At 44.6% G+C, this 18,447-nt stretch overlaps 1 protein-coding gene across 7 annotated transcripts in view; it reads right to left on the bottom strand.

Annotated features, from left to right (window-relative positions):
• The window catches only part of TMEM164 (transmembrane protein 164), a 62,074-nt gene that overhangs the window by 22,516 nt on the left and 21,111 nt on the right, over window positions 1-18,447 (bottom strand). For all 7 annotated transcript variants that reach the window (XM_082208669.1, XM_082208672.1, XM_082208668.1 and 4 more), the window contains exons 3-4: window positions 12,057-12,106; window positions 11,192-11,258 (exon numbers count right to left, since the gene is read on the bottom strand). In XM_082208669.1, coding sequence (XP_082064795.1) covers window positions 11,192-11,258; window positions 12,057-12,106 — 117 coding nt within the window. The remainder of the gene's footprint in view (window positions 1-11,191; window positions 11,259-12,056; window positions 12,107-18,447) is intronic.

Genomic DNA, 18,447 nt, shown 5'->3' with positions numbered 1-18,447 from the left:
TTGTAATATGCTCTTCAGCCAAAAAGGCTCCCAAGAGTGCCTTACATACAGTCAAAGAAAGGCAGCCCCTACCTGAAGGCTTGCAATCTAAATACAAAATGAAATCCCAACACGCATATGAAAAGGGACAGGGAAGAAAGAAGAAAATCGAAACCAAAACTCAGAGACCAATTCCTAAACAGTTCTTCCCAGCTAGCACAGGTCAGGGGCAGGAGGTGCCTGGAGGAGCTGGGCTGCCAGCATCTTGTGATGCTTAAAAGTTAAACATGCTTTGATAGAGGAAGCACCCACAGTTTAACTACCATTTAAGTTTTACTACAGACTCTAACATGTATTTCTTGGTTTAGACACAAAATTGGCATGCTGGCAACTCATCTACAACTAAAGACACTGAAAATTAATGACAAGAGGAGCTTTTATTAGCAGTGGCGTAGCGTGGGGGTGCAGGGGGGCCCAGCTGCACCGGGCGCAACATCTGGGGGTTAGGGTTAGGGGGCGCAAATCCACAGGTTAGGGGGCGCAAATTACTTGCCTTGCCCCGGGTGCTGACAACCCCCGCTACGCCACTGTTTATTAGTCATCAACAGCTATTATACTCTACTCATATTTCCAAATATGAGTTTGGCACAGAACAGCACGTTACTGTTGCACTATTGGTGGCATGCATGCCTCGAGAGACAATGGAGTGTGTGTGACTCCAGAGATGAAGCCAAACTGCTGTATTAGCAGCACAAAAGTCACACACACACACACACACACACACCCTGACGCAAGCCTGGGCAGTGTATATGGAAGTCCTGGGCTGCCTAGCCAACAAGACTCCCCTCTTGGCCTGCACTGTAACACCTCCCCCTATTTCCAGAATCCCTGTACACCATATCATTATCATCATCACTCTTAGCCTGATTTTCTGGGAATGATCCATTCAGTTGATGGATGGGGAGCCTGATGCTCTCCAGATGTTGCAGGACTACTATCCCCAACAACACCCAGAGGTCACTATGTTGGCTACTCCTGCAACTGTACCTGGAGGGACGCAGGTTCTTCTTCACTGACCTAGTTGTTCCAACACAGTGCTTTTGCCATTCAGCCAGCAAATGTGCTTGCAGATACAATGGCAGGTGGAGGTTGGGGGTGGAGCCAGAGTTATGAGCGGCCCTACTGTTTGGGAGGAAGCATTAGCTGCCGCTGCTAGGCTACCTCCCTTACATAAGAATCAAGCATTGTACAATGGAAGAGGCAGCACACAAACACACACTCCTCTCTATTCTCCACCTAGGTGAGAAACAGAGTTGAATTAACATATTCCGGTAAACAGTTGGCCTAGTGAGAGAGAATTCGCTGAGGAGGTGTGACCTGGGGAGAGGGATTCTGGCTAAGTAGGAAGCCTAGTACGAGGAGAGTCCTGAGGCTCAAAGAGAGAGGACTGTGGAGGGTGCATTTGGCCCCTGGCAGGAGGTTCTCCACCTCTGCTCTATGCCAGTTTCACCATCGTTCTCTACACTCAAAGCCCTTTCAAAGTAAATTAGAAATCAATGCTTAGGTTCTACTTTATCTTTTGATTTCTAAAGTAAATGCCTCTTAAAATCACATGTGACACACAAATTAATGTGACAATTAACTGAGATCTACAGGACTAACTAACTAACTAACTAACTAAATACTAAAAGACCACGTGCAAAGCTCTTCAGAGTTACCAAGTTTTCTTCCTAGACTTCAACTTGAGTTACTTACTTCCACGACAAGCCCCTAAATCTAAATTACTTCTTAGAATAACCCTAGCCTAGGAGATATTTTTTGTGAGCTCCCCAGGGAACAGCTACAGGGTGGTCTATAAACTCTATGAATATACAGATAAATTTTCCCCAGGTTACAAATGAAAAACCGATGCTGATGAATTAGAGTGCTTTGCCTGAAGCCATATAAAGAAGTCAGAGCCAAGGTGGAACCCAATCCAATCCCTACAGACTTTGGGACACTACAGTAGTACCTTGGTTTACGAACGCAATCCGTTCCAGAAGCCTGTTCTTAAACAAAAGTGTTCTTAAACCGAGACACACTTTCCCTAATGAGGCCTCCCACTGTTGGTGCCCTTCCACCGTTCTGCTTCCATTTGGCTTCTGCAACACCTACTTCCGGTTTTGTAGAGTTCGTATCCCGAATAGTTTGTTAACAGGGCTGTTCATAGACTGAGGTACCACTGTACTTTTATCTGACAAACTGAATCAACGATGCAGAGCTTGTTTTTGATTTTTAAAAAAGTACATTGCCCCTGCTACCTATAATAATAATAATAATAATAATAATAATAATAATTTATTATTTATACCCCGCCCATCTGGCTGGGCTTCCCCAGCCACTCTGGGCAGCTTCCAAAAGAATATTAAAATACATCAAACATTAAAAGCTTCCCTAAACAGGGCTGCCTTCAGATGTCTTCTAAAAGCCTGGTAGTTGTTGCTCTCTTTGACATCTGGTGGGAGGGTGTTCCACAGGGAAGGCCCTCTGCCTGGTTCCCTGTAACTTGGCTTCACGTAGTGAGGGAACCGCCAGAAGGCCCTCGGTGCTGGACCTCAGTGTCCAGGTAGAACAATGGGGGTGGAGACGCTCCTTCAGATATACTGGACCAAGGCCTTTTAGGGCTTTAAAGGTCAGCACCAACACTTTGAATTGTGCTCAGAAACGTACTGGGAGCCAATGTAGGTCTTTCAAGACTGGTGTTATGTGGTCTCTGCGGCCGCTCCCAGTCACCAGTCTAGCTGCTGCGTTCTGGATTAGTTGTAGTTTCCGGGTCACCTTCGAAGGTAGCCCCACGTAGAGCGCATTGAAGTAATCCAAGCAGGAGATAACCAGAGCATGCACCACTCTGGCGAGGCAGTCCGCAGGCAGATAGGATCTCAGCCTACGTACCAGATGGAGCTGGTAAACAGCTGCCCTGGACACAGATTTGACCTGTGCCTCCATGGACAGCTGCGAGTCCAAAATGACTCCTAGGCTGCGCACCTGGTCCTTCAGGGTCACAGTTATCCCATTCAGGACCAGGGAATCCTCCACACCTGCCCGCCTCCTGTCCCCCAAAAACAGTACTTCTGTCTTGTCAGGATTCAACCTCAATCTGTTAGCCGCCATCCAACCTCCAACCACCTCCAGGCACTCACATAGGACCTTCACTGCCTTCACTGGTTCTGATTTGAAAGAGAGGTAGAGCTGGGTATCATCCGCATACTGATGAACACCCAGCCCAAATCCCCTGATGATCCCTCCCAGCGGCTTCATGTAGATGTTGAAAAGCATGGGGGAGAGGACAGAACCCTGAGGCACCCCACAAGTGAGAGCCCAGGGGTCTGAACACTCATCCCCCACCACCACTTTCTGAACACGGCCCAGGAGGAAGGAGCGGAACCACTGTATGACAGTGCCCCCAGCTCCCAGCCCCTCAAGACGGTCCAGAAGGATGTTATGGTCGATGGTATCAAACGCCGCTGAGAGATCCAGCAGAACTAGGAAACAGCTCTCACCTTTGTCCCTAGCCCGCCGGAGATCATCAACCAGTGCGACCAAGGCAGTTTCAGTCCCATGATGAGGCCTGAATCCCGAGTGGAAGGGATCCAAATGGTCCGCTTCTTCCAGGCGTGCCTGGAGTTGTTCAGCAACCACTCGCTCAATCACCTTGCCCAAGAATGGAAGATTTGAGACTGGGCGATAGTTGGCCATCGTGGCCGCATCTAAAGATGGTTTTTTAAGAAGCCTTTTAATAACCACCTCTTTCAGCGGGTCTGGGAAGGCTCCCTCACGGAGGGAAGCATTCACCACCCCACGAAGCCCATCGCCCAGTCCTTCCCGGCTAGCTTTTATAAACCAGGATGGGCAAGGATCAAGGAGACAAGTGGTTGGTTTCACTCGTCCAAGCAGCCTGTCCACATCCTCGGGGGATTGGAATTGATCCCACACAACTTGACTAGACAGGACTCTAGCACTCTCCCGCCCCAGCCCTGCTCCCACGGTGGAATCTACCTCTTCTCGAATCTGAGCGACTTTATCTGCAAAAAACTTTGCAAAGTCATTGCAGGAGATCATGTGGCCCGTACTGGGCCCTGATGGAGCAGGTGGTTCCGCTAAATTGCGAACCACCTGAAAGAGTCTCCTGCTGCAGTTTTCCGCAGATGCAATAGAGGCAGTGAAGAATGTCTTCTTCGCCGTCGCTATCGCCACTTGGTAGGCTCGACATTGAGCTCTAACCCGTGTCTGGTCAGATTCAGAATGGGTTATCCGCCACCGGCGCTCTAGCCGTCTCAACGATTGTTTCATTGCCCTCAGATCCGTGGAAAACCACGGGGCTCTCCGGGCTCCATGCAATCGGAGAGGGCACTTCGGAGCCAAACAGTCAATAGCCCTGGTTAACTCCGCATTCCAGGGGGCCACCAGGGAATCAGCTGAAAGGCCATCAACATGGGATAAAACATCCCCTACCACTCTCTGGAAACCATTTGGATCCATTAAGTGGCGGGGACGGACCATCTGAATCGGTCCCACCTCCCTGCAGAGGGGATGGGTCGCAGAGAAGTCCAGTTGCACCAGGAAGTGATCTGACCATGCCACTTCTTTGGTTTCGCTTTTACTTAGTGTCAGATCACCAACATCCTAAGAGGTGAACACCAGGTCTAAGGCATGCCCGTGGCTATGAGTTGGGCCAGACTTATTCAGGGACAGCCCCATGGAGGCCATGCTTTCCATGAAGTCCTGAGCGGCCCCTTGTAAGGTCATGTCGGCATGGATGTTAAAATCTCCTAGGACAACCAAACTAGGTGTCTCCAGGAGGACATCCGACACGACCTGAAGCAGCTCGGGCAGGGAATCCTTGGTGCAGAGGGGAGGTCGGTACACCAACAGGAATCCTGTACTGCCCCTATTGCCCAACTTCCAGAACATGCACTCAAAGAACTGGGTCTTTCCAATAGGATGCCTGGTACAAACTAATGACTTCCTAAAAAACACTGCAACCCCCCTTCCCCGCACACAAGGCCTGGGTTTCTGTGTGTAACATAAACCTGGTGGACAAGCAGCGGCAAGGACAGGCCCATCTGCTTCATCCAACCAAGTTTCTGTTACACATGCCAGGTCAAATCCTCCATCCACGATCAAATCATGGATCACAATGGTTTTATGGATCATTGACCTGGCATTGCACAGCAGCACCTTCAGGTCATGTGGGTATCCCTTGCTGATTCCAGTATCCGTCCGGTCAGAACCAGACCTGGAGGCAGGGATAGTCCTCAGACAACAACTAAGCCTGCTTTCTCAGTAATGACATGGTCTGGTCTTAGCGTAACTCCTCCTCCTACCCATGATCACCGAGATCAGTTGTCCCAGTCCAACTTCCACTCTGCCTCTTCTTGCTTCCAGAATTCATAGGTCTATGTTTCCAGTTTCAAAGAGGCCTTATGAGGTAGCAGAACACCATTTGGAGGTTTGCCTTGGAAAAGGCAGCTGAGCAAAGCAACGTCGAAGCTTGATGTTGCCATAATCCCAGTCCCAAGAGGAGCTAGTTCTTCAGTGGTCTAAGTTTAGCATTCATCATCCAGTTACACAGGCAGGATGCAAACGCAGTTAAGAATTTTACGAAAGCTGCAAATGTTTCCAGATTACACAGTTTATTTTACTAGGTTTGTTGTCTGGAACCCAAACAACTCAATGTTTTTCTCATGTGGTCTTTTATGAAGTTTAGATTTGATTCAATGCTAGTCTAATCCTTACTCGGCCATGGAGCTCAAAGGGCAAGCTTGGGCTAGTCACTGCCTCTCAGCCTAGCCTACCTCACAGAGTTATTGTAAGGGGAAGATGACGTATACTCCAAGAATATACCTGGAGGGCACTGACCACATTAAAGACATTAGGCAAAATGTATTGCAGGGCCTACTATATGATAGACCTAGCAGGAAATTTTTGCATCAGCTTTTGTCCTTACGTAGTCTGGTTTTAAAAGATATATTATTTGCACCTTCCTACCAGGCAGACAGGGACGTGGGTGACTCTGTGGGTTAAACCACAGAGCCTAGGGCTTGCCAATCAGAAGGTCGGTGGTTCGAATCCCCGCGACAGGGTGAGCTCCCGTTGCTTGGTCCCTGTTCCTGCCAACCTAGCAGTTCGAAAGCATGTCAAGTGCAAGTAGATAAATAGGTACCGCTCTGGCGGGAAGGTAAACGGCGTTTCCGTGCGCTGCTCTGGTTCGCCAGAAGCGGCTTAGGCCACATAACCCGGAAGCTGTCTACGGACAAACGCCAGTTCCCTCGGCCTATAGAGCAAGATGAGCACGCAACTCCAGATTTGTCTGTGACTGGACCTAATGGTCAGTCCTTTACCTTTACCAGACAGATAGGGATTTCCAGACTGTGGCCCACAGATTACAGGTGGCTTCTGAGCTTCATTCAGGTGGGCTGTGACATGTCTGTGGATTTGTGGTTAAAGATGAGAGGCACCATATGCATTGCATTATATTATATCTACTGTTTTTTAATGACATGTTGCTGTTTATTTTATTTCTTATATTGTATTGCAATATCAATTCATGTGTGGTGTTGGACTAGGAATTGGGAGTCTCATGTTCAAATCGATGCTCAGCCATAGGACTCCCTGGAAAACCTTTGCCCAGTCACAGTCTCGGGCCTAATTTACCTCACAGGGTTATCGTGAGGATAAAATAGGGAGGAATTGAACCATATATGTCACCTTGAGCTCCTTGGGAAGAAAAGGATGTCAATGAAATAAATAAAAGTTTAAAAATGGAAAACTGCAATACAAAATGAAAGAAGTGATTTTTTTTTTAAAAAAATGCAGTTAAAACCCACACAGCATCTAGCACAGTGCATTGCAATTGCTTCAACAGATAGAAAAATCATTAAGTGGTCCACAAGCAGTTATTTGCGGAGTTGGGAACCGCTGCTACAGTTAATAGTGAAAAAGCATGGGAGAGAAATGTATGTGGGAGAAGAGAAATTAGCCCACAGGCCCATGGGGGGCTCCAGGCTCTCTTTTCATTGGGGGTGGGGGCAGCAGTTCCAAACACTTAACCATGTTTGAGAAGTTGAGAGGGGAATACTGCCACATTTGCATGTAATGCTAAACCAGACTAGGGCTTAGTGTGTATGTGTAAACTCTCAAGAAGAAAACTGCAGCTGCTTTGTTCCTCCCCTCCCAGGTAATTTTAGCTCAGTGCAGCATTGCAATTAAGACAGAACTCTGATCAGAATGACATCCAGGTCCTCTGGAACTCCCTCCCTAGAGAGCTAGATTGGCTCCCTCCTTGTCCTTCTGCCAGCAGGTGAAAATGTTTTATTCTGGGATTTGGGAGACTGATGGGAGTTTTTTCTTTTTTGTTTTTAAGGAAAGGGCTTTTAAATAGTGCTGTGCTCTTTTTATTATCTGCATCTTAAAATATTTGTTTTTATATGGTTTTAATTCTATTAGAGTTTAATTACTTTTCAACTATTATTTTTAATATGTTTTTAGCGTTTTGTATTTTATCAGTGCTGTTTTAATTTGTGTAAGCCGCCTTGAATCCTGGTCTGAGAAAAAGGCAGGATATTATTATTAAATAAAAAACCATGATCTGCAGCCAGGAAGAAGTATTACCCATGACCCTGGGTTTGAATGATACATTAAGCCAAACCCTGTCTTCAAGGCTGGCCTAATACATTTTGGCACCTGAGGCGAACAACAAAATGGGGTCTCCCTCTCCGCCAGGGAAGAAAAGGTTAGAGAAGAGCTACATCAGGAACAAGGGGGGAAATAAAGACCTACATCAGGATTTGCTGCCCCTGGGGATCCTGCCACCCGAGGCAGTTGCCTCACCATGCCTCATTGGTGGGCCAGCACTGCTTGTCTGTGCTGCTCTACCACACACTATGATAAAAAGGACTGGAGAGGAACAAACTGGCTGTGATTTTCTCCCTAGGAATCAGCGCATTCACACGGTCTCAGTACACCATAGTTTCCTGCGAACCAGGCCATTATTATTTCTATATTTGGATTACCAAAGCCTGCTCAGGCAGAGAACCCTGGGCCTAAATTGCTGCTGTTCACTATGTGGCTAACACGGTCAGGAGCAGGAACAAACACCCAAGTGCTAAAGTGGGGGCTTGGCAGATCTTTGAATTATAAATGTCAGCGAGCAGATTGTGAAACTCAGCACTGGAAGTACTTTGTTTGTACATCATGGGGGTTTCAATGACACCTTGTTTGTGTCAATCTGTTCAGCGGGTTCTAAGCTTTCCAACAAAAGCTGGGAAAACTACTCCTGCTGGTTATAAAGAAAGGTTTGGTGCTGTGCATATTAGAAATTACCGAACTGACTTTTGTAATTATGACAGCTGGCTTCTTATACACTCGCTTCATGATATGTGACAATTTCCTCTCAGCCCTAATTAAAATGGTCCAACAGGAAAAGGGGGATTAGTAAGGAAGGCCTGTAACAGATAAAAGTTGTGCTTTATTTCATTAGCTTTCTGAAGATTAAAACATTTAAATGACTTGGTTTAAAAAAAACTTTTCAAGAAGGAAACTGTATATCTTTTGCATTTCTTTTTAAAATTTGTGTTTAATTTCCCTGTTTTTTGTTTTTGTTTTTTTGTTTTTTGTTTGTTTGCTTTGTGTGTGTGTGTGTGTGTGTGTGTGTGTGTGTGTGTGTGTGTGTTTCAGGAAAGTTCCTATATTATAGAATGTCATGGACTGGCTGGATGCAGAGGAGGGGGGGCACCAGCTGGGTAACCTGCAAGGGAAGAAGGCTCAGGGGATTGGTTGGTGGGATGACAATGAATGGTCAGAGGGAGAAGAGGGTGCAGGCTGGGAGGAGGGGGTGTCAGAAGCTGAAGAGGCAACAGGGTTTGGTAAGCAGGAAGAGTCTGGGGCAGAGAGCAGTCCAGAAGCAGAGGCAAAAGGGGCCACAAAGCAGAGATCAGGCAGGCTGCTGAAGAAGCCAGGGAGTCTCCCCATCCTGCTGCAATCAGCTCCGCTGCCCTCCTGGATACAGGGGAGGGCAGAGCAAAGGGAGACAAGGCAATGAAGTCTCAGATTGATTGGGAAGGACCAGGGCAAAGAGTCATCTTAGGGTGCTGTGGGAAGGCAGGGACTTTCAGTCCTCATAACTGCCTAGTTGGGGCAAGATCTACTGTGGAGAGTTACTGGGCTCATTAGGCCTGAGCTGTTTTGTTTCTTTGAATAAAGAGTTAACTTCACTGGCACTTTGTGAGTTCACTGCCCCTCGTATCTGTGTCTGACATAGAAATGGCTTGTCTTAATTCCTCTGCATTAATTCAGAGCAGATACTTATTTGTGACTCACCATGCCAAAGGCCTACAGCAAGCAAAAGTCATTATATCTGAATTTAGCATTTTGTAGGCAAAAGTTAGTGGAGGCAGGTGAACAAATATTTCAGAGGACTAGTGTGTGCTACCACCATCACCGCACCCAGTGACATCCTGTACAAATGGAACAGTCTGAAACTGCCTCCCTCTAGGAACACCCACTTATGAGAGGCAAGCAAGTCTTGAACTGGCTTGACCAAACACAGGGCAGTGCTATGCTGCCTGCCTAGTTCTTACCAACAAGACAGATGCCATCTACCAGAGGCATCCCTTTCTCTGCACACTCAAGTTGGGCACTAAGGGGGGAAAGAATCAACAGTTTGGATAGATTAACCATGTCAGTTTCACTGGCATTCAATCATTCTGTTTTTAAATATGTATAGGGAAGAGGAATCTGCATTTAATTTGTTTTGACCAGGTTGTATAGATTCTTCCTCGAAAAGTATGTGTTTTGTATGCTTTTCAGTATATTACCCCCAGAATGCACAGTTTTAAAATACATTTTAAAAGTGAAATTTGTATTTTGTGCACATTTGGGGAAATGGAAATGGAGGCAAAATCTGGAGAATGAAATCTGACTGAAAGTTGCATTCTGGTTTGCCAACAAGTTCACTTCTGCTCCTCTCAACTAAAGCCATGATAATCTTGATAATGAAGGTAATCATTAATCTGGTCTTAATCTTAATTAGGGATGCAGGTGGCACTGTGGGTCAAACCACAGAGCCTAGGACTTGCCGATCAGAAGGTTGGTGGGTTGAATCCCCGCGATAGGGTGAGCTCCCGTTGCTCAGTCCCTGCTCCTGCCAACCCAGCAGTTCGAAAGCACCTCAAAGTACAAGTAGATAAATAGGTACCGCTCCGGCGGGAAAGTAAATGGCATTTCCGTGCGCTGCTCTGGTTCGCCAGAAGCGGCTTAGTCATGCTGGCCACAAGACCTGGAAGCTGTACGCCGGCTCCCTCGGCCAATAAAGCGAGATGAGTGCCGCAACCCCAAAGTCGGCCACGACTGGACCTAACGGTCAGGGGTCCCTTTACCTTTTAATTTAATGAGCTGTTGATTCATAAGACATCTCATTAAGATTCTCTGTTGGGAAGAACTGCTAAAGTATTGAAACAAGATTTGAGTTTGCTAACCCAATTCTTTTCAGTCACTGTCATCAAGACAGGACACCTGTTGTTCTAAAATGATAGGCTGGAGAACAAAATTTGGATAAATAAAAATATGCACAGCTCCATAGCTCATTCCAAAATATGAATACCTGGTTATTTTATTTTTGGAAAAGGTGAAGGGAGGCAGCAGTTATGAGTTAACTATATTTGGAGTCACAACAGGTGCTGTGATTCTTCAGTGGTTTGACTTCACACCCAGAGGCCACTGGGGGTGAAGTCAAGACAGATCGATGCAAACAACCAAGAGTACACAAAATTGCACTCTGTGCATTCAGATTCTAGTCAAATAGTGTGGGGTTCTCTTGCTTTAAGTGACCCACATAGTTATATAGCTATGTTTAATGACTGTTTAATTATTTGGTTTTAATTGCTGCATGATAAACATTCTTACCTGAAAAGGAGACATTAGCATAACCCGTACTTCCATTATTACAAATGTGTGTGGTCGAAGATTACTGTACTCTGTTAAAAATGAGAGCATTGCCTAAGTGGTACTGTGTGCTGACTTCCACGTTGGCCTTGCCTGGAATCCACTGCAAAGGTCAAGTGTCTTTCCAGGGAAAGAGTGTTGTTATGGAATGCAAGAGTGTTGTTATGGAATGCAAGAGTCTAGGAGAGAACACAGAGTCAAGTAAGGAGAGAGGCAGGTTTTGCTTACTCACCAATCGAGTGTTAACCACAGGAAACAGCAACGCCAAGAGTGCCCCATTAAGCATATGCATCTGCAACCTAAAAAAGGGAAAGTACAGGGTCACCTTTACAATGTAAGAACATACATTTTTTTAACAGATGTTCCATATGACTGCATAAAATGTACGAAGATTTTTTTAAAAATACAAGAAAATTGCATTATCCATGCCTATCCATATTGGCATTCAGCTGGCTTCAGATGATGCACCTATATACAAGCATTCTCTTCAACTCTCAATCCAAACCTCCTGTTTTAATAACTGTGTTTGTTTTATTGCATATTTTAATTATAGATGTTAGACAGATGATAGATAGATAGATAGATAGATGATAGATAGATAGACAGACAGATAGATAGATAGATAGATAGATAGATAGATAGATAGATAGATAGATATAGGTGTTTATATTTCAATGCTTATGTAATTGGTATATAATGACGCACATTTTCCCAGTTAGTGACACTTTCCAGTTAGTGACACAGGCAAAAGATGCATAACAGAATTTATCAGGCCCATACCTACTGATATAAGTTTAAAATTATTTAATGTTTTCCTCATCTAATGCTTTTTATTTTATGATATTTGTTATGTAACTATTACATGCTGCTCTAGGGTCATTATTGTATTGCTGGGTGAGCATTTTAGGAATCATGTAATGTACATTGTTTTAAATTTTCTGATTTTAAATTGATTTTATCTGTTTGTATTTTATCTTGCCAAGTCACCTTTTTAATGAAGTGACTAGCAATCACAGTAGGTTGTTTTTTCTCTGGCATGTGGCCTAAAATATTTCACATAAAATTAAATGACATATGAAAGTTGATAAAAGTGTTACCTGAAGACAACCATTGCAAGATGACAGGGTGGGCAGGCAAGCAGAAAAATCTGAAATATTAACAAACAAATCACAATTATGTGTTTTTATGCAGAGCATGATACAAATAGTTTGCTTCGCTGTTTTAAACTGCTCCATCAGCTTTTGCCAGATGTTTCCACTTATCAGACATTCCATCAAGAGTGCAAATATTCAGTCTCAACTTCTCTCGGGATCTTTCTCCTTATTTCAACAGTGACTACTATGACTCACCTGATATCAAAGTTCACCGCCAGTTCACATTAGCTCCACCAGCAGAACCTTAACTTATTGCTCAAGTGGAAGCACTGGTTACAATACCCTACCAAGAGCTACAGTTTCTAAGAACATAAGAAGAGCCTGCTGGGTCAGACCAATAGCCCACCTAGTCCGGGCATCTTGTTCTCACAGTGGCCAACCAGATGCCTGTAGGAACCCCTTAAGCAAGACTTGATCATGATCATTTCCCCTTCTGCAGCTTCCAGCAACTGGTAAAAGCAAACATCTTATCCCTGCTATTCATATAGCAACGGTGTGAGCTTATCAATCAGAATTTGGGTGTGGCCACATAAATAGGGTTGCCATATTTCAAGAAGTGAAAACAATTCAACACTTTTTCCGGTGTGGGCTGCCATACGCCCAGGTTTTCCTGGACATTTTAACTGGCTTTCAAAAATTCTGCCCAGACGCCATTTTTGACAGATTAATCCGAGAAACTCTAGACATATGTCATCCCTACACATAAAGCACAACAACGACCAAATAAGTTCATGTGATCTGTTAACTTTCAGGGGGGAGCAGAAGAGTAGCAGATTCAAGAGTACACTTGGTATCCAAGTGTTCTGTGACACTTGTGGGGCTTGCTCATCCAAAACTTTTGACAACAGTCAAGTAACATGAAGTACATTAATATCACTGGACATCTTGTCCATCCCTCTGCTCAGTGCAGGTAATCCAGAGCCAAAGCATCTCCAACCTCCCCCCAGCCACTTAGGTTACTGGTTCCATTGGCCACTTGTTCCTGCCATCAGTAAATTTCAGATGTTCAACCAAAATGAACCCTACTGTAACATAAGCCCATTAGAAACAGTCCTGCCTCTGAGGCAGCAGAGAACCAAGCTACATTCACACCATAAAACATTGTGATACCATGTTGAACAGCAATGGCTCCCCTCCAAAATAATAATAATAATAATAATAATAATAATAATAATAATAATAGAAGCCATAGTTTGCTAAGGGCACTAAGAATTGGTAGGAAACACTGAGTTACTGTACAACTCTCACGAGTTCTCTGTGAAGAAGGAATGATTATTAAACCACTCTAGGGCTTGTAGCTCTGTAAGGGGAATGGGAGGTGGGCATTAATTTCAGTGGAGTGTGGCTAACATTGGATACAACCCTGAGATCCCATGAGGTTGCAGAGCTCATCCACAAGCATTCCCAGGAACCTCTACTGAAGATACTGAAGATCACTGGTAACCAGATCACTGAAAGGCTGACCCCACACAGGAGGGCAAAGAGTTAGACCACATTAATACCATATATTTAAAGCAGTATTATACCAAAGTCTTATTTGTGTTCACTGGAACATCTGGAAGAATGATGCAGCCCTCCCTCCCTGCAAGTGTTGATTAAGTGTTAGTTAGATGCTGAGTTTATGTTTTATTACATATTGCACTCTCCCCCATGTCCTTACTCATTGCTTTTCTAAAATAAACTCTCTTAACCTTTTTGAATACAGTAGGTAGGCTGGTTGTTATAGAACACTATGGTTCATCTCCCATAGGGAAGTTTAGGGAATATTAAAGATATGGATCAACTCTTGCAACCAGTGGAAGCTGGAAGGGAGTTGGCTGGCAGCTCCCCCAAATTCTAGGATAACAGCCCAAGGACTTATGGGGATCTTTGCTTCCCCACTAGTTTGGGAGCTTATAAGCACAGTGGCAGTGGCAGCAATATGGAAAGGTTGGTGCCATGGATGGCAGTTCTCTATGTTCTTTTGCACACTTTAAATTTATGAGTCCTTATATTCATATAATAATTATGAATTAAACCTGGGAGAAAACAGCTGCTATGGGATCTACACAACTATGCCTTATTGGGCAAACAACAAAGGAAAAGTTGGAGGAGTGATGAAATAGCAATGTGCAGAGCTGGCCCAAGACATTTTGGCACCTGAAGAAAACAACAAAATGGAACCACACACCCCAGCCATGGGAGAAGAGGTAAGTGAAGATCTGTGTGAAGAACAAGGGTGGAATGAAGATCTACATTGGGGCCAAGGGTCAGAGGAGACCAGTAGCACCACCACTGTAGGTGGCAGAACTGGAAGGAGCTGCTGAGGTGACATCAGATCTGGCCTCCAAGAACTGCACCCCAGCTGTTATCTCCACTATGGCAGCAACTGCAGCAATGGTCTACATATTTATTGGAGGCCAAATCTGCTACCCCTGTGGATCCTGAAGACCAAGGCAGTCACCTCACCTTGCCTCATGGGTGGGCCAGCCCTGTCAACATGACAGTGGACAAAGATGGGTACACATGGTTGGAGCTCAGTAAGCAGACAGCAACATCATTATTCAGAAACTCACATTTCTAGATGGGGGAAAGGGGAGGTGAAACACCATCCCCATAAATTTATCTAGAGCAATGCCAGTGAAAAGGTCGATATATCAAGATCTTTGCCAACAGCAATTCATGAAATTTGGACTGCATAACTGTGATTTATTTATTTTTAAATGTTGTCCTCTCGCACAGCTGTTAAACATCAAGTGATGAGTGGTTCTGTAATGTGACAGGCAAACCATTTATCTTTGGTGTATATCCCAATTGTGTTTATATTCTTTTTTTATACATAAGTCAAGAAAAGGCTTTGAATTTTTTTTTCTTTTTTAAAAAAATGTAAATATATGAGGGCCATTGTTTTAGTTGTTCCACACAAAACCCCTCTCTGCTTTCAAAGGTTCCCAACTGTTTTGGACCCAATGTGAAATCTAACAAACTGTTGTGGACAGCACAAAATATAATTTCATAAAACAGCTGGCACTTAGGCACCCCTCTCCCCCAAAATTAGGACTCCCGGAAGGCTTTGGTTGGCACCAAGGGCCCCACAGTCACCATGGGAGCCCAGCAGTTTATCAGGCTTTAGGAGTGCCAGGAATCGATACATCGACCAATTTTCCCTGGGTCTTAATGTCTCTAATGACACCTAGTTTGTAACAAGACATCAACAAGCATGGAAATTGGAAAGGCCAATCCCTGCTTCATGTATGAAACAAAATACATTTGCCACTTCAGTGTTCAGACTCATAAATCACGAGTGATGCTTGTTTTAACAGCCGTCATATGCCAGAAGCCCTATCTGTCAGGGCTGTAAACATTATCCAAGCCACATCGGATCTGCTATTTCAACAGCAGGAACTCACGTAATTCCATAGTAATTACTGTCACCTTAACACATGTGCACTGCTAATGACACCAGCCTTGCTATATCCTGTGTAACCTATTTGGTGAACTCATTTTTTATTTGGGTCCCTTACTCTGTACTTAAAGCCGTATTTTTACATAGATAAAGAAGACAATCAATAATCCATTTCCAGCTTTCCCCAAATATCGAAGGCCATGATATGGCAGCTTGCATTATAACTGAGTGAGAACTCGCTCATCTCAAAAATTATTTATCTTATTTAGAAAATGTCTTAACTGCATTATAGTCAGATGCATTATAGTCAAAAGAATCTAAGAGTCAAAAACAAATCAGAACTCAAATACTCCAATACAATGTACTAATCATCAGATAAAAAGCTATTAAAATAGCATTATTCAATCAGTAACAGCCACCTGCGTCAGGCAGTACATAATCTCAGTGAGTCACTTTGTAGAGGAAAAGAGATCCTCCTCCGTTCTGTGGCTGCTACTGAAAGGGACTGAAAATCAAACTGCTGTTATTGTAATAGTGTTATACAGGTCTATGGTGAGACCACACTTGAAACACTGTGTAGAGTTTCAGTAACCTCGCCTCAAAAAAGGATATTGCAAGAAAAGGTTCAGGAAAAGGCAACCAAAATCATCAAGAACAAGTTCCCCATGCGGAAAGGTGACAACATTTGGGGCATTTTTAGCTTTGAAAGAAAGGTGAATCAGAAGATACATGACAGAAGTGTATAAAATTACACATTTCGCTTTCTCATAATACTAGAATTCAGGGCCTCCAAATGAAACTAAGTGCTGGAAGATTCCAGACAGACAAAAGAAAGCACTTCACCACACAGCAGATAGTTAAAACTGTGGAGTTTGCTCCCACAAGATATTGTGATGCCACCAGTTTGAATGGTTTTTTAAAGAGGATTGGACAAATTCATGGTAGGGGAGGAAGGCTATCAGTGGATACTAGCCACAGTGGCTTTGTTCTACCTCCATTGTGAAAGGCAGTATTTCTCTGAATACCTGTTGCTGTGAATCACTATTGGGGAGAGCACTGTCGAACCAGGGGCGTAGGAAGAAGGAGCGGGGGGTGCGGTCCGCCCCAGCTGTCATCCATGAGGGGGTGACAAAATTGTGGAGGGTGGCACTTACCACGGGGCCTGGCCTGCAGCGCGCCCAAGCCACGCATCTCTCCTGGGAGTGACGCAGTGGCTCGGGGCCCTGCACTGCCTGAAACAGCAGCATGGGTCTTGCGTTCGCCAGGCGGACTCAATGCACAGCTTGCCGTGGCGTTCCCCCCCCCCCCCCGGTGCATCGTCACGGCAGCCCCCTGGGCGGCTCGCCCTGCCGTTGCCACTCCGGGTGCCGGAGCGGCTAGCTACGCTCCTGTGTTGAACTCAGGTCCTGATCACAGGCTTCCCATAGATACCTGGTTGGCCACTATAAGAACAGGATGCTGAACTAGATAGGCATTTGGCCTGATACACCCTCTCCCATCATGCAAATTCATTCCAAAAGATTTGGAAAGAACTTGGATAATTTCCTGAGCCGATCCAGAGTTTGGAAAGTCGCCAATACACATGCCTCAACTCCTAAGAACCCTCCTCTCTCCCTTTAGTCTCCTCAGTAGCAGCCCTAGGAGTGGCAGGTTGCACGGCAGAAGATCTGTCAATGTACTACTACATATTCAAAGGGCTACAATACCTTTCCTTTGGGTGCATTGCTATTGGCCAACTAAATGGAAGAATGTATGGGAAGGAAGCCAGGACCTGGAGGGCTTTTATAAAACGCTTTTCCTTTGGAGGCATATTGCTACGGGCCTAGCTTGATAGAACTTGTGCTGACATAACTAGAGGTTATAATTGTTCTCTGAATTGAGTGGTTCCAGTGTGCTCCTTTGCAAGCAGCACATATAACATACAGAGACGACTTTTGCATGCTGTTTTGGCAAAAATAAAAGCTAGGTGAGGATGCTTTCCCTGCCCCAAAGCCATGCTTGCCTAGCCTCCAGCCCCACACACAGGAGCTGGGTTTCAGCATTTGCTATTTGGGGGGTGGCCTCCAATGGCTGGATAAATATAAAAATCATGAAAGGCAATATCCACTAACTGATATTGCAAACAAACAAACAAAAAACCAGCACTGCAGATACAAAATTCATAGCCTTCATTCCAGATTTTTCAAGGCTTTCGCACAAAACATTCATCAACTATTTAAAAATAAAATAACAAGAAGAAACCAATTTGTAGTCTTCTTTTTTTTTGTAGTCTTCTTCCTTGGTTTGATGGCTTAAATCACCAAAGGTGTGAACTAAAACCATACAATAAAGTATGTGGAACTTGTTATATTTTAAACTACAGAAAGTTGTTTCAAACACGATTTAGAAGAGGGCAGCCCAACATACAGCCCTGAGGTCTTTTTGGGCACTCTACGTCCTAGAGACCTCCTGCCTTCTTCCCAAAGCGCAGTTAGCACTTTTCCAGCTTTGGAAAAGGGGGGCTCTAGGACCCTGCAAGAGCCATATGACTCTTTCCCAAAACCTTAGCTGTTTTTATAGCTAGGGAGGTGTTAAATGTGGGCCTTGCTCTTCTCTCCCATACAACAAGGCAGTGTGAGGCCCACAGGTTCCATATTGTCAAAGTGCTCTCACGGCCCACTTGGTATAAAAAGTTGGACCACCCTGACTTAGAAGCACACGTTACCTGTGCTTACCTTTATACAGCTAGTGTTTTCTTGAGTATTTGTTTTGATAGCAAGTTCATGTCCTTTTGACTTCAGTGGGCCTACACTCAGTATGAGTAACCTTGGATGTTATCCAATGTCCCTCCCTCATCAAACAACATCATGGCTACAACTGTGCTTGGCTCTGATTGTAAGCAAGATTGGCAAGGGTCCAACATATCATAGCACTTGAAATTTATGGTGTGAATGTAGCCTTATATTCTGC

The sequence above is a fragment of the Podarcis vaucheri genome (genome assembly GCF_965113315.1).
Source record: "Podarcis vaucheri genome assembly, chromosome: Z".
Classification (NCBI taxonomy): Eukaryota; Metazoa; Chordata; class Lepidosauria; order Squamata; family Lacertidae; genus Podarcis; species Podarcis vaucheri.
This window is presented reverse-complemented; position numbering and strand designations above follow the sequence as displayed.